The sequence below is a fragment of the Rana temporaria genome, chromosome 7 (assembly GCF_905171775.1).
Source record: "Rana temporaria chromosome 7, aRanTem1.1, whole genome shotgun sequence".
NCBI classification, from domain to species: Eukaryota; Metazoa; Chordata; class Amphibia; order Anura; family Ranidae; genus Rana; species Rana temporaria.
The window spans coordinates 199,840,015-199,855,950 of NC_053495.1; the positions used below are offsets into that span (position 1 = coordinate 199,840,015).

The following is a 15,936-nucleotide window of genomic DNA, read 5'->3' on the forward strand; positions in this document are numbered from 1 at the left end:
TAAATCGGGCTGACGTAATGGCGCCTAATTCAAATTTAGCTGAGGGGTCGTGTTTTATGTTAATGTGGCTTGACCTGACGTGATTGAAGTTTTTTTTGGAACGGCGCATGCGCCGTCCGCCTACATATCCCAGTGTGCATTGCGGCAACGTACGCCGCACGGGCCTATTGGTTTCGACGTGGACGTAAATGACGTAAATCCCTATTCACGGACGACTTACGCAAACAACGTAAAATTTTCTAATTTCGAAGCGTGAACGGCGGCCATATGTTAACATTACTATTCCAACTATTTGTTGGAATAACTTTAGGCCTGATAATGCGTTACGCAAACGGCGTATCTGTACTGCGTCGGCCGGGCGTACGTTCGTGAATAGGCGTATCTAGTGATTTACATATTCTACGCCGACCGCAATGGAAGCGCCACCTAGCGGCCAGCCTAAATATTGCACCCTAAGATAGGACGGCGCAAGCCGTCCTATCTTAGATAGGTTTAAGTGTATCTCTGTTTGAGAATACACCTAAACTTAGGTTGGCGCAGATTCAGAGTTAGGTCGGCGTATCTACTGAAACGCCGGCCTAACTATGTGAATCTAGCTATTCCTCTCCCCCTGCAATGCCGCTGCGTTTGAGCGCCATCTACAGTGAAGAAAGTAGACTGCACTTGCCCACATTGGTGGCAGAACAGAGCGGAAGATGGTAAAAAAAACAAAATGGTAAGAATGGGCAGCCGTGACAGGGGGGCATTTAAATGATCCAGTTGCTTTGCCATGTAGTGAAGCACAGGTTCACTTAGGGATGTCAAACTGGTTGCCCTCCAGCTGTTGCGGAACTACAAGTCCCATCACACCTCAGCCTTGAGTCATGCTTGTAACCATCAGCTTTGCAATGCCTCATGGGACCCGTAGTTCTGAAGCAGCTGGAGGGCCGCCAGTTTGACACCTGTGCGGGTACTCCCTCCCCCCCCCCCCCCCCATTTAGAAATGACCACAAGAGGAAGCATTTCAAATTCTATAAAAGAAATACAATACTGAAAATATGGTACAGCAAGCATGCCAATGTAATAACTCCACGTCAAACATTGATTTTTTTTTTTTGGCAAGCTCTACTAGAAGTATTTGTACTCGGTAATGATAATCTGCTTTAAAGTGATTGCCCACTTTTTGTTAATTGATATGTCAGATGTAAAATCTGTTCTTATCCTGTTCCTTGCCTTATCTACATGAACACAGCAGCTTTCACCTGCATGATTGTTGGCATTGCAACCCATCCATCTCTTGTAAAGCTCCATTAGTGGTGTAGCCAGACCTCAGCTCAGCCCTACAAGCCCCAGAGATTGCCAAGGCACCAGCTTTCTAATAAGCATTGCTTGCTCACCTGATTGGAGAACTGGGAACTTGCTGGCAGCGGGAAGGGGCCGATGGCCATCTGGTGAGCCGCATCTTTATTCCTGATGAAAGAAAATAAAATCATCTTTGTTATCGGCCACATAAAAACATGACAGCAGCTGTGTGCGCTTTTCTCACTGGGAAGAACAATTCCAAGGGCTGAATCTGTACAAATAGAACGCTCGTCAGTCAGCACAGGGAGAGGACGATTGATCGGCTGCCTTAGGATACAACGTCTCTCCCTTGCTAAAAGGAGTCAGTCTCCGAAAAGCCAGGTGTACGTTTCGGACGGATGCAGGCAGGTTTAATTTCACAAAATTTCTTAAAGGGAATATGCAGAAATTTTTAAATTGTGTTAATTTTTCTTACATTTTATTTTTAATATTTGTATTTTTTGTCACATAAATATGAAATATTGCATGTGAATCACTCATTTTATTTCTCTTATCGTCCATGGACGGACACAGCTCCATGGACGTCCATGGACCCAGAGAAAAGGATTTTATGGTGAGTACAAAAATCCTATTTTCTCTTAGGCCCCATACACACGGGAGGATTTATCCGCGGATACGGTCCAGCGGACCGTTTCCGCGGATAAATCCTCTCGAGGATTTCAGCAGATTTTAATGCGATGGAGTGTACTCACCATCGCATTGAAATCCGCGCCGAAATCCTCTGGCGATGACATGTCGCGCCGTCGCCGCGATTATGACGCGGCGACGTGCGCGACGCTGTCATATAAGGAATTCCACGCATGCGTCGAATCATTACAACGCATGCGGGGGATCCCTTCGGACGGATGGATCCGGTGAGTCTATACAGACCAGCGGATCCATCCGTTGGGATGGATTCCAGCAGATAGATTTGTTTGGCATGTCAGCAAATATTCGATCTGCTGGAATCCATCCCAGGGGATAAATATCCGCGGAAACAGATCCGCTGGAGTGTACACACCATAGGATCTATCCGCTGAAACCCATTTGCTGGGATTTTTCAGCGGATGGATTCTATCGTGTGTACGGGGCCTAATCGTCCATGGACGGACACATCTCCTTAAATCTTGACAAGTGGGTTATGTTCCCAGTTAACAGGAGAAGGGAACATAACCCAATTGTCAAGATTTAAGGAGCTGTGTCCGTCCATGGACTTCAGAGAAAAGGATTTTACGGTGAGTACAAAAAATCCTATTTTTCCAGAATCTAGGTTTCTTTTTTAGGTTTACAAATAATTTCTTAAAAGTGTTACTAAACCCAGGAGCTTGCACTCCCTATATCTGGTCTCCCACAGTACACAGAACATTACATTATTTTAGTAAATATAAACTGCTAAATACATTTTCTCATCATCAGTACCATATATACTCGAGTATAAGCGACCCGAATATAAGCCGAGGCACCTAATTTTACCACCAAAAAATGGAAAACGTATTGACTCGAATATAAGCCTAGGGTGTCCATCTGCATGCCTCACTTTGTTTCACTGTGTCCATGTGCATGCCTCCACTGTGCCCATGCCTCCACTGTGCCCATGACTAGACTGACGTTTAACATGGGAGTCTATGGAAGGGGTGCCCAGCTTTGAAAAACCGGTGCTCCCCAGCCGTAGGCCCCCCAGACAACAAGCTTTGCACACTTGTAGAGGAGAAATGGGGCTACATCTGTGCCAGGTTCCGGGTCCAGAGTCACAGGAAAAATGACCATTTAACATGGGAGTCTATGGAAGGGGTGCCCGGCTTTGAAAAATCGGTGCTCCCCTGCCGTAGGTTCCCTTAACAACAAACTTTGCACACTTATAGAAGAAGAGTGGGGCTAAATGTGTGCCAAGTACTGGGTCCCTAAAGTCCGGGAGATCAGGCGAAAAAAGGTGACTTGCGTATAAGCCGAGGGGGGGGGGGGGGCATTTTCAGCAGAACAAAAATGTGCTGAAAAACTTGGCTTATACTCGAGTATATATGGTATATAGCAGTCTATGTGACTTCTATCAGTGTCTGGTTGTCATGGATATGCAATAAAGTCTGGCAGCTTACCTATCTCCATGTGTTCATTAGAGGCCTGACTCTCTTCCTAGCTGTCTTTTATCACTTTCCTCCCTGTATGGCTCCACCCCAGGCCAACACAGGAAGCCTATATTAACCACTGCACTGCTAGTCTGCTGGGCTGTTTAACCTTGTTGTTAGCTTAAGTTCCTGTCTGCAGTGTGCTACGTTTACCTTCCTGTGTACCGTTTTTGGCTCGTCCCTGACTTCTCCTGTTTGCCTGTGACCCTGACCTTTTGCCTGTCCCTCGGTTACCCTTGTCTGCCTGTTGCCCTGACCTCGGCTTACCCATCACTATGGCTTGTCCTGGTTGCTGCTTCCCCTCTCTCCCTGCGGAGTGTGACCTATGGGATCCCAGGGGTCGCGACCTGGATCCAGCTGCAGCGAAGGCCATCCTCACCGCTAGAGGCTCTGGTGAACACAAAGCTGGGTCTTAGACTCCGCGCCCTTGGGAATCTTGGGCTCACGCTTCCTGACCATCTGCAGCAGTCGGCTATTAGATTCACTACCTTGCGGTGCACTCCTGTCTCCAACAAAGTGCATCTGTCACCTGGCCACAGGTGACCTGACACTGGTTAAAGCTTATAGGAGTTGTTATTCTCCCCTGACTGTCCTATGAGGCTGTATGACCCGACCCTCTGTCTGGACAGTGTCGATTGGCCCTGTGCTGATTACATGTACTCTCCCAAGAAATAATAAAAAAAACTAGCAATACACATCAAAACTTAGCATGTGCAGCTTGTCCCCAAGGCTCTGTACTATAAGCAGCTAGATTGGGAACAGTAAAAGAAGAGGAGGATGAGAGCAGACAGGATCAAAAAGCCTGTTTACACAATGCAGAGGATTAATCCCTTAGGTTCCACAGTGAGTATAACAAGCATGTTTTACTGAAGGGGTAGGTAGGCAACATGGGGCCCTCCAGCTGGTGTGGAACTACATTTCCCATGAGGCATTGCAAGGCTGGCAGTTAAAATTACTCCCAGGAGGCATGATGGGACTTGTAGTTCTGCAACGGCTGGAGGGCCCCAGGTTGCCTACAACTGCTTTACTGCATATACAGACTGATTTTACTGTTGTGGGTTTAGTAAAGCCTTGTACCCACGATCCAAAAATCGGACGACACATCGTCAGTATTATTTTGCATGCTTATTACATATCGAACATGAAGAGTTTACTAAAGTTACGAAAAGTTGCGTACGTCAGAATAAAAAAAAAAAAAAAACGGAAGTGATGTAATGTTTTGTATTGCATTTCTATTGTATTTTCGGACAACTGTACTGATTGAACAAAAATCGTTTTGGTATTGTACGAGATATATTTTCGTGCTTGTCCGATCTCAAAAGGTGTGTGCCAACAATCCCATTATCGAACAATCGCTTTGAAAGCGGTATTTTTCGTCCGATTTTCGGATCGTGTGTAAAAAAAAAAAAAAAATCAAGTTTACAGGATATCAATAGTTAAAACGCAGATTACACACATGGCTAAATAGGAAGAGGATCCCCCCTCACCCACTACCTGCTCTCTTTCAATTCAGATGGATGATATAAAATAGTCTGCAAACTGCGGCCCGGGGGCCAGATGCGGCCCTTTGCTTGCTTTTATCCGGCCCTTGGGGCGCTATTTCATCCACTGATACCAACAATGGGGCATAGTTTCTCCTACTGACACTGCTTTAATAGGGATCCCTTATTAAAGGGGGCTCCCAGATTCCGATAAGCCCCCCGCCCGCAGATCCCGACAACCAAAGAGGCCCTTGTCCCCATCAACATGGGGGCAAGGTGCTTTGGGATGGGGGGCCGCAGGGTGTCCCCCTGCCCCAAAGAACCCCCCCCCCATGTTGAGGGCATGCCGACTGGTACGGCTCAGGAGGGGGGGGGGGCTCGCTCGTCCCCACCCCTTTCCTGACCAACTGGTCTGCATGCTTGGATAAGGGTCTGGTATGGATTTGGGGGGACCCCCACGCCGTTTTTTTTGAGGTAGGGGGTTCCCCTTGAAATCCATACAAGACCTAAGGGCCTGGTATGCTCTTGGAGGGGTAACCCATGCCAGTTTATTTAAAATTTGTCATCGAGTTCCCGTTCCTGGGGGTGACTTCAAGTCGCGTTGTGATTCATACTCAAGTCGCCTCCCAAAGTCGCGCTGAAAGTCGTGTTGCCCCTGTGTGAACCTGCTCTTAAGAAGGGGACATACCCTGAAAGCTTGTCCTGAAAAATTGTATATTAGTGCAAATAAAAAAAAGTATCACGGAGGGGACTAAATTTTTACTATTTAGTGACACTTTTGCACAAACTTTAGTAGCAGAATAGAGAAGAAAAGTGTTCTCTATTAAAAATATAATTTCTGCCTGGAAAGGCACTTTAAATCTATTACCCTCTCCCTCTAAAATTGTGCTACTCAGATGCTACCACTTACCTGTGACAAGTGATGAGCCACTTTAATCAAAAACAAAATTAAGCTTTTCCCTGGATTAGACAGAATCAGAGGAAAACGCAACACACCACTTAGCAAGAACATCAATGTAATTGTATCGTCCTTCACCCGTCAATGTAATCATGGCTGAACAGTAAGAGGATGAGAGAGGGATGGGCGTCACAGGGACCCCTGAAACCTTCTGGCTGGCATTCAGATCATGCAATTGTGCCGGCATGAGATGCCAAGGACACCATCACCAAATGGGTACACAGGCTGGCATAGTGCCATCATCCAACCCTAGGAGCATGGATCACACAGGCGGATGTGACTGGTCACTGACCAAGCTCATTTTTGATTCCATCTTGCTTGAAGCTGTGACCTTTACAACACGGTTTATTTTCTAAGTTTTTCAGACTGCAGTAAGTCAACTGAGATGTCGCATTAAGCCAGGGGTCTCCAAACATTCTAAACAAAGGGCCGGTTTATTGTCCTTCAGACACTTGGAGGGCTGGACTTTGGCCAGCGGGGGGGTGGAAATTTTTCTGGCATCAGTGGGACTAAACATCTGGTATTAGGGGGAGGAATAGTGCCCCATCGTTGGTATCATAGGGAGGAATAAAGCCCCATTAGTGGTGTCATTGGGAGAAATGGTGCTCCACTGTTGGTGTCAGATGGCAGAATAGTGTCTCGTATCAGTGGGAGGGATAGTGCCCCAAGGGCCGGATAAAGACAAGCAAAGGGGCCGCATCCGGCCCTCAGCCACAGTTTGGAGACCACTGCATTAAGCGAAGGCTGCCTAACATGCAAAGACAATACGCCTACCTAGATATTTTCTTATGTAAAAAGCAATTATGGATCATGTTTATATATAGGGGGGTGTATGGGGTCACCACCGTTTACGATATTCTATACCATCGCCCCACGACAGCTTATCCGACAATCCAGCCGACAGGACCCATTTCATTCCCCAGAAGGACGAAACATACAGCTCTGTTTCTGGTTCCAAAACGAATAAATCTTTAATGGTACACTCTCAGGTTTTTATGCAGTTACAAGCATGTTACAGTTAATCACAGGGACAATGAAACTCTCCACCCAAAACATCACACAATGGGGTTCAATACACATTCAGATGGGCTAATTACTAAATCATTATCCAGACAGCCTGGCTCCGCATTTAGAGGGGTTAATTACTGTAGCTTGACAAGTCACATTCCACATCTTATCATCAATAGACTTTTCACACAAAACAAGTGTCCATAGCATCTCAACAGTCTATGTTAAGCATTGAAGGAGACACTCTCTCGTATTGACCTGTTGTGGACAGAATTAACCAAACTGTAATATCTCAAGATATCCTGCAATATATGAATTATCATTAATGTCCTATCTCATGTAATCCGAGATATCAGTTCTCAGTCATCCTACAGTATGCCCAAAAGGGACATAGGATGACCCTAGACACAAGAGTCATTAGTGAAGCTGGCACAGGAGTACCCCACATCCTTCAAAAGTCTCTGGGTGTCACGGGCCATTCCGTTACAGGGGGGGGAACTCAAAATGAACCCAATACCGGCATAAATGGGGATAGGAAGGGGAAGCAATAGTTATCTGAGGTTTTAAACAATGGCCTAAAGGTGTCTATAGACACTAAAGCCAGGTACACACCAAGTTTTTGCTTCTCTTTTAACTCATCATAACACGATTGTCTCTCTAGATCAGGGGGTATGAAACTGGCGGCCCTCCAGCTGTTGCGAAACTACAAGTCCCATCATGCCTCTGCCTGTGGGAGTCATGCTTGTAACTGTCAGCCTTGCAATGCCTCATGGGACTTGTAGTTTCACAACAGCTGGAGGGCCGCCAGTTTGAGACCCCTGCCCTAGATTAATCAAACTAATGTCTATGAGCTTGTATATGGAGTGCAGCAGTGGCAATAATACATGGCAGTCCAAGTGCAATGAAAGAACTTGTACTGAAATAATGGAAAGACGTTTCACAATAAACCCGGCGAAAAGACAAACCAATCGGGAACACTCACAGATCCAGCATGTAGAAAGCAGGTTCCAGCCAAACTGATAGTGCCTGTTAGGGAATGGGGTGCCAGAGCGTGGTTTGGTGGTCTTGTGCCCAAAAGATGTCAAGAGAAGTTGCGGCGCAAAAGAGACAGGTACGTGATTGTGCCCAGCCGTGCCATTCTGCCGACGTATATCGGCGTGAAGGGGTCCTTAAGTGGTAAAAACAACGACAAGGGCAGAAGATAAAAAGTGGAGTTCCGCCGGCGTAATTTTTTTTTTAATGTCAGCAGCTACAAATACTGTAGCTGCTGACTTAATTTCGCCACACAACGTGCAGTGAATTTCCCCTGGAAGTGGGAGCAAATAACCGCATTTGACGGGTATCTGCTCCCCCCTCCTCCCTGAAAGGTGCCAAATGTGACACCGGAGGGGGGATCCGAACAGCTGAAGTTCCATTTCTGGGTGGAACTCCACTTTAATAGATGAAAAGTTTTTTTTTTTTTTACTGAAGGTTCACTTTAAATAGGCTCTGACTGACCCTATATGCTCAACCTGTGGCCCTCCAGTTGTTGCAAAACGACATGTCCCATGAGGCATTGCAAGGCTGACAATTACAAGCATGACTCCCAAAGGCAGAGGCAAGATAGGACTTGTAGTCCTGCAACAGCTGGAGGGCCAAAGGTTAAGCACCCATGCCATAGAGCAGGGGTCTCCATACATTCTAAATAAAGGGCCGGTTTATTGTCCTTCAGACTCTTGGAGGGCCGGACTTTGGCCAGCGGGAGTGGAAATTTTCCTGGCATCATTGTTAGTAAACATCTGGTATTAGGGGGGGAATAATAGCGCCCCATTGCTGGTATCATAGGGAGGAATAGTGCTCTATTAGTTGTGTCAGTTGGAGAAATGGTGCTCCAATGTCGGTGTCAGAGGGCAGAATAGTGTCTTGTATCAGTGGGAGGCATAGTGCCCCAAGGGCCGAATAAAGGCAAGCAAAGGGCCGCATCCGGCCCTCGGGCCACAGTTTGGAGACCACTGCCATAGAGGAACCATGCTGCTCTCGACTCCCTCTCAAACTGCAGTGCCGCTGCGAAAGAGCACCACCTGCAGTGGAGAAAGTAGACTGCACCTGCCTACAAGCTACTGCACACATTGATTGATGCTCATCTGTAAAAACAGCAATTGGACATGTCACATTGATATAGTCGTCCCGTCTACCCCTCCCTCCCATTTGTGTTTAGGGATACACTGGCCAGCAAAGATGCCACAGAGTCAGATCAGGACTATGTGCCCAATAGGGTGACCACATTTCCAAACTACCATTCAGGGACACCCTCCCTTCCCAAAAATCAGCTTGTGCTGTAACGAATCACAGCACAGTGATTGGACACAAGAGGCAGGATTTATGATTTATCCAATCACAAGCAGGGGGCAGGATTGTGCTTTTTCAGACATTCCCGGCCAGGACAAATACGGTCCAGTGAGTAAAGCGGTGATGTAGCAGCTTTTTTGGGGGCATCAGATTGGCCTGGGGGGTGGTTGTGTCAGTTTCATTCGGGGACACTGTATTGTCCTGGAATGAATGTGCCCGGGACAGACCTGCAAAATGCGGGACTGTCCCGGGCAATCCGGGACACGTGGTCACCCTAGTGCCCAACTGCCCTACAGTATCTATGGCCAGCTTAAATATGAATATAGGATTTTCCATTTTGACCATAGAGATGCTTTAAATATTTTACCCTTTTTTTCAGAAAGTCATCCAGCCCCCCGTTTTCCCAGTATGGCCCTATGGAACAGCACCACTCACATCACACAAATGGGCAGCGTGTTAGAAATGAACAGTCCATGCCTCTCTGTCCATCTGGTGGGAATTAGCAGAGAGAGGAGGGGAAGGAGCTGGGCTGGCATCGCTCGGTGTTCTGCAGTCTCAGGACGGGCAACACCAGCTTGCTCCTTATTCCAATTACACACAATGCATTACTTAAACATCATAAATCTGCAATACACCGAGGATGCCTGGCAGGCAGACCTTTGTGCAGGAACGTATCGCCAGATAATAAATAATATGTAATCCTGGAGCCATTAGCTGCCGTCACAGCCCAGAAAAACAAAAAGGATTGCAAAATACCGGATTGCAAACAGGAGGGCAGGCAGAGAATAGAGAGAAAGAAGAGCAAATATCACAGCAAGACAAAAAGAGAGCGGCGCCAACACAGGGGGGCTTTTCATCTATTCTTATTTTTCAATCCATCTGATGTGCCGTGCGACTTCTAGACCAAAACTAAAATAACATAAATCAAGGAGAAGCATCGGAGAAGGTGAAAGCGCGGTGTGAGGTCATCTGAGTGCGGATCAATCAATGTCTCTTGTGCTGGCCGGCATTTACTACAACTGAGTGCAAAATCTGGTGCAGCTCTACATAGAAACCAATCAGCTTCCAGGGTTTTTTTTTTTTTAATTAAAAGCTTCACCACTTAAGGACCCGTTCACGCCGATATACGTCGGCAGAATGGCACGGCTGGGCACAATCACGTGCCTGTACGTGACTCTTTAAGCCCAGCCGTGGGGTCGTGAACGCGCGCCGCCGCCGGCCCTAAGCTCCGTGACCGCGCCCGCGGGACCCGATCGTCACCGGTGTCCCGCGATCGGTCCCCGGAGCTGAAGAACGGGGAGAGGTGAGTGTAAACACACCTTCCATGTTCTTCACTGTGGCAGTGTCATTGATCGTGTGTTCCCTGATATAGGGAAAGACGATCAATGACGTCACACGTTCAGACCCGCCCCCTACAGTTAGAAACACATAGGAGATCACACTTAACCCCTTCTCGCCCCCTAGTGGTTAACTTCTAAACGGCAATTGTCATTTTCACAGTAATCAGTGCATTTTTTGCTGTAAAAATGACAATGGTTCCAAAAATGTGTCAAAATTGTCCAATGTGTCCTCCATAATGTCGCAGTCACGAAAAAAATTGCTGATCGCCGCCATTAGTAGTAAAAAAAAAACAATTATTAATAAAAATGCAACATAAGTAAACCAGCAGGTGATTGCCCTCTGTTCAGCGCTGCTCACTGTCTCTCCATCTGCATGATTAATGCAGGAAAGGACAGAGCTGGGGGGTGTCTGTGTAAATCTAAAGGGGTCTAGTGGTGCAGAGTGTTGCTGTGTAATGTAAAAGAGGTCCAGAGTGCTGTGTAATGTAAAAGAGGTCCAAAGGTGCGGTGCTGTGTAATGTAAAAGAGGTCCAAAGGTGCGGTGCTGTGTAATGTAAAAGAGGTCCAAAGGTGCGGTGCTGTGTAATGTAAAAGAGGTCCAGAGGTGCGGTGCTGTGTAATGTAAAAGGGGTCCAGAGGTGCGGTGCTGTGTAATGTAAAAGGGGTCCAGAGGTGCGGTGCTGTGTAATGTAAAAGAGGTCCAGAGGTGTGGTGCTGTGTAATGTAAAAGAGGTCCAGAGGTGCGGTGCTGTGTAATGTAAAGGGGTCCAGTGGTGCAGTGCTGTGTAATGTAAAGGGGTCCAGTGGTGCAGTGCTGTGTAATGTAAAGGGGTCCAGGGTGCTGTGTAATGTAAAGGGGTCCAGAGGTGCAGTGCTGTGTAATGTAAAAGGGGTCCAGATGTGCGGTGCTGTGTAATGCAAAAGGGGTCCAGAGGTGCGGTGCTGTGTAATGTAAAAGGGGTCCAGATGTGTGGTGCTGTGTAATGTAAAAGGGGTCCAGAGATGCGGTGCTGTGTAATGTAAAGGGGGTCCAGAGGTGCGGTGCTGTGTAATGTAAAAGGGGTCCAGAGATGCAGGGTGCTGTGTAATGTAAAAGGGGTCCAGAGATGCGGTGCTGTGTAATGCAAAAGGGGTCCAGAGATGCGGTGCTGTGTAATGTAAAAGGGGTCCAGAGATGCGGTGCTGTGTAATGCAAAAGGGGTCCAGAGGTGCAGGGTGCTGTGTAATGTAAAAGGGGTCCAGAGATGCGGTGCTGTGTAATGCAAAAGGGGTCCAGAGATGCGGTGCTGTGTAATGTAAAAGGGGTCCAGAGATGCGGTGCTGTGTAATGCAAAAGGGGTCCAGAGGTGCAGGGTGCTGTGTAATGTAAAAGGGGTCCAGAGATGCGGTGTAATGTAAAAGGGGTCCAGAGATGCGGTGCTGTGTAATGTAAAAGGGGTCCAGATGTGCGGTGCTAATTTTTAAGTTGATCATTTTGTACGGCCACCGAATGATGTTACAAAAATCCAAATTGCCCTTGGCAGAAAAAAAGGTTCCCCACCCCTGACCTACACGCATACCCCCTACAGGCAACAACAAAAGCAGAAGAATAAATAGAGGAAAAAATGACTGAAGGTCCACTTTAAATAAGCTATTTCGGACCCAGGATGGCCACCAGAGTCACGTGGGCTGTCAGTATCCAACTGGATTGCTTCAATGATCCAGTAAACCATAGAGTAGAGGTAAGCAACCTGGGGCCCTCCAGCTGTTGCAGAACTACAAGTCCCATCATGCCTCTGGGAGCAATTGTTAAAACAACAATGGCAGAAGATTTAATAGATGGAAAGCTGAAAAGAAAAAATGACTGAAGTTGCGATTTCAGTGCTGGGGTCAGATAAACAATCCGTGTTAGGAATAGGGGTCAGGTATGTTTGCTCGCACTTTTCTTGCCTTCGCTTGAATTTCAGCCTTAGCCCCGTACCAGAAACAAACATACGGCCGTCTGACAGTTGTTCCGGCTGAGCCATCAATATTTTAACACCCGAATACAAATAAATATCAGGGAAGTAAATCGCAGCCACGCAGCGCTAACTCATTAACTCGTCTCTTTCCTGGGGGCCCCAATGTTTGTTTTCTGATGTCTGTACATTTATTTCATAGAGGCAAAGCCTAATTAGACTGCAGGGAGTCCCTTCCAATCGCCTTGTTAAAAGGGAACTGTCAGCGCCAGGAGCGGAATCACACTAGCGGGGTGCGCGGGACGTCTACGCAGCCGGTGTGACTAGACTCTGCGCTGCTACAGCTCTGTGGTTCTATTCGCTGAAACAATCCTTCCCCGCAGGACACCGACTTCTTATCCTGCAAATGTCTGCCGCCTGGCTGGGAATTCCATCCTCTGGTTTCAACAAGCGTTTTCAGGGCCGATCCTAGAGTCACAGGCGCCTGGGTGCAGAAATATTTCTGGTGCCCCCCGCATGGGCGTGGTCATTTTACTAACTCCTCCCCTTTACAAATGTTTCTATGGCAACGACTCAACCACAGAAATGCTCCCCCATGAAGTCTTCATTACCCTGGGATCCTTATATGATCTCTTAACAATAAACAAAATACAGGAAGAGAAGCAGAGTACTTTATTGGGATCTGGAGGGGGGGGGGGGGCTCTCTGATGGACACAGAGAGGGCTTCTGTTAGAAAGACCCCCAGACATACTACAGACATGATACAGGAGATGGTCAGAGACTGCAGACATTGTACAGGAGACGGTCAGAGACTGCAGACGTAGTAAAGGAGATGGTCAGAGACTGCAGGCGTAGTAAAGGAGATGGTCAGAGACTGCAGACAAAGTAAAGGAGATGGTCAGAGACTGCCGACATAGTAAAAGAGACGGTCAGAGACTCCAGACATTGTACAGGAGACGGTCAAAGACTGCAGACGTAGTAAAGGAGATGGTCAGAGACTACATAGTACAGGAGATGGTTAGAGACACATCAGTTCTGGACGGACACACACCTATGCTCAGAACACTAGAAGAAGAGAAGGAGGGAGGGGAGAACTCTGCCACTTCGGCGCCCTCACCTCTGCAGGCGCCTGGGTGCAAAGCACCCTGTGCACCCTGCCTGAGCATTTTGTTCTTTCGGTTTGAGAAGTGTAGATCTTATTAGAAATTCTGCGTTGTGGGTGTGTCCTCTGCACACTTCCTATGTTAGTGTCATTAACCACTTCAATACCGGGCATTTTCACCCCCTTCCTGCTCAGGTAAATTTTTTCGTTTTCAGCGCTGTCGCACTCTGAATGACAATTGCGCGGTCACGCAACACTGTACACAAGACATTTTTATGTTCCCCCCCCCCCTCCACACAAATAGAAACTTTCTTTTGGTGGTATTTGATCACCTCTGCTGGTTTTTATTTTTGGCACTATAAACAAAAATAGAGCAACAATTTTGAAAAAAAGTTCAATATTTTTTTTTTTACTTTTTCCTATAATAAATATCTAAATTTAAAACAAAAAAAAAACATTTCCTCAGTTTAGGCCGATATGTATTGTTCTACATATTTTTGGTAAAAAATAAATAAATCACAATTGATTGGTTTGCGCAAAAGTTGTAGCGTCTACAAAATAGGGGATACATTTATAGATTTTTTATTTTTTTTACTAGTAATGGCGGTGATCTGCGATTTTTATCTTGACTGCGATATTGTGGCGGACATATTGTTCACTTTTGATGCCATTTTGGAACCATTCACATTTATACAGCGATCAGGGCTATAAAAATGCACTGATTACTGTGTAAATGTCACTGGCAGGGAAGGGGTTAACACTAGGGGGCGATCAAGGGGTTAAATGTGTTAAATAAGGGTCTTCTTTTCTATGATTGGACCTACCCCCCACTGGTATCATTCGTGAGTTTGAGCAATTGGTCTTCTATTGATCTCTGTTGGAGCTTCGCTTGGATTATACCCAAATGGGAAAGAGTATTTGACCCCATCTAACAGAGGGTCCACCTTGTGAGGCGAGCGGCCATTTCTGGTCGTTTTAAAGATCACTGGGATGACTTTTAGGTTTCTTGTCTGGAAATTTGGCCAAAATCTCGACGAGAAAAAAAGAGAACCTGCGCTCTATTTTCTCATCGAGATTCTTGTCGGCCTGTTTCCTCACGAGAAACCAGAGAGTGTGTATACTTACTTGTCACCGTGGAAACCCGCGCTAGCTTGAAACGACTTCAACACATTGCCGGTAGCTTCCACGGCATAGGTAGGATGAAGCAAGATGGCATCAAATGCAACAAGCGCATGCTCGTCGTACGCGATGACGTCACTGCGTTCTTGCCTTTCAAGAGAACCGCAGTTCTTTTGAATGGAGTGTCTGTACACTCGGACGGCAAGAGATTCTTGCCAAGAATCTCGTCGGGGAAAACAACCTTTTTTTCCCTGACGAGATTCTTGCCCATCTGTACGAGGCCTGAGACTTCCTGTAATAAAGACCTCAATGCTGCTCTCCCTCCTTGTGCAGGGTGATGCGTCTCGTCTCCGAACCCTCCTGTAGTTCCTGCAGGCAGCCTGTAGTGGGTGGAGCCTGATGGACCCTCCCACTGCCCACTCTCCTTGTGCATGGTGACTGGTCTTGTCTCCACCCCCTCCTGTAGTTTTCTGCACACAGCCTATAGTGGGTGGAGCCTGCTTGTTCCTCCCAAAGCTCTGCTCAGGCTATGTACAGCACTGTGATGTCACCACTACTTTTTTAACTGCTTCCCGACTGCCCACCGTTGTTTCACAGCGGCAAGTCGGCTCTCCTGCGCGAGAGCACGTAATATAACGTCGGCTCTCGCGCAGGCCACTAGGGGCGCGCGCCCCCGCCTCCCGTGCCCGCCGGGCACACGCGATCGCTCTTTGCAGAGCGGGGTCCGGGAGCTGTGTGTGTAAACACACAGCTCCCGGTCCTGTCAGGGAGAGAAATGCCGATCTTCTTTTTATACAATGTATAAACAGAAGATCAGTAATTTCCCCCAGTCAGTCCACCCCCCCCCCTACAGTTAGAACACACCCAGGAAACATACTTAACCCCTTCCCCGCCCCCTAGTGTTAACCCCTTCACTGCCAGTGGCATTTTTACAGTAATCAATGCATTTTTATAGCACTGATCGCTATAAAAATGCCAATGGTCCCAAAAATGTGTCAAAAGTGTCCGAAGTGTCTGCCATAATGTCGCAGTACCGAAAAAAAACCCGCTAATCGCCGCCATTACTAGTAAAAAAAAAAAATGAATAAAAATGCCATAAAAATACCCCCTATTTTGCTATAACTTTTGCGCAAACCAATCAATAAACGCTTATTGCTATTTTTTTTTAACGAAAAATAGGTAGAAGAATACGTATCGGCCTAAACTGAGGAAAAAATATA

General features: G+C 46.9%; 1 protein-coding gene across 6 annotated transcripts in view; it reads right to left on the reverse strand.

Moving 5' to 3' along the window:
* The window catches only part of PATJ (PATJ crumbs cell polarity complex component), a 328,942-nt gene that overhangs the window by 72,528 nt on the left and 240,478 nt on the right, over positions 1 to 15,936 (reverse strand). For all 6 annotated transcript variants that reach the window (XM_040360804.1, XM_040360805.1, XM_040360807.1 and 3 more), the window contains one exon: positions 1,377 to 1,449. In XM_040360804.1, coding sequence (XP_040216738.1) covers positions 1,377 to 1,449 — 73 coding nt within the window. The remainder of the gene's footprint in view (positions 1 to 1,376; positions 1,450 to 15,936) is intronic.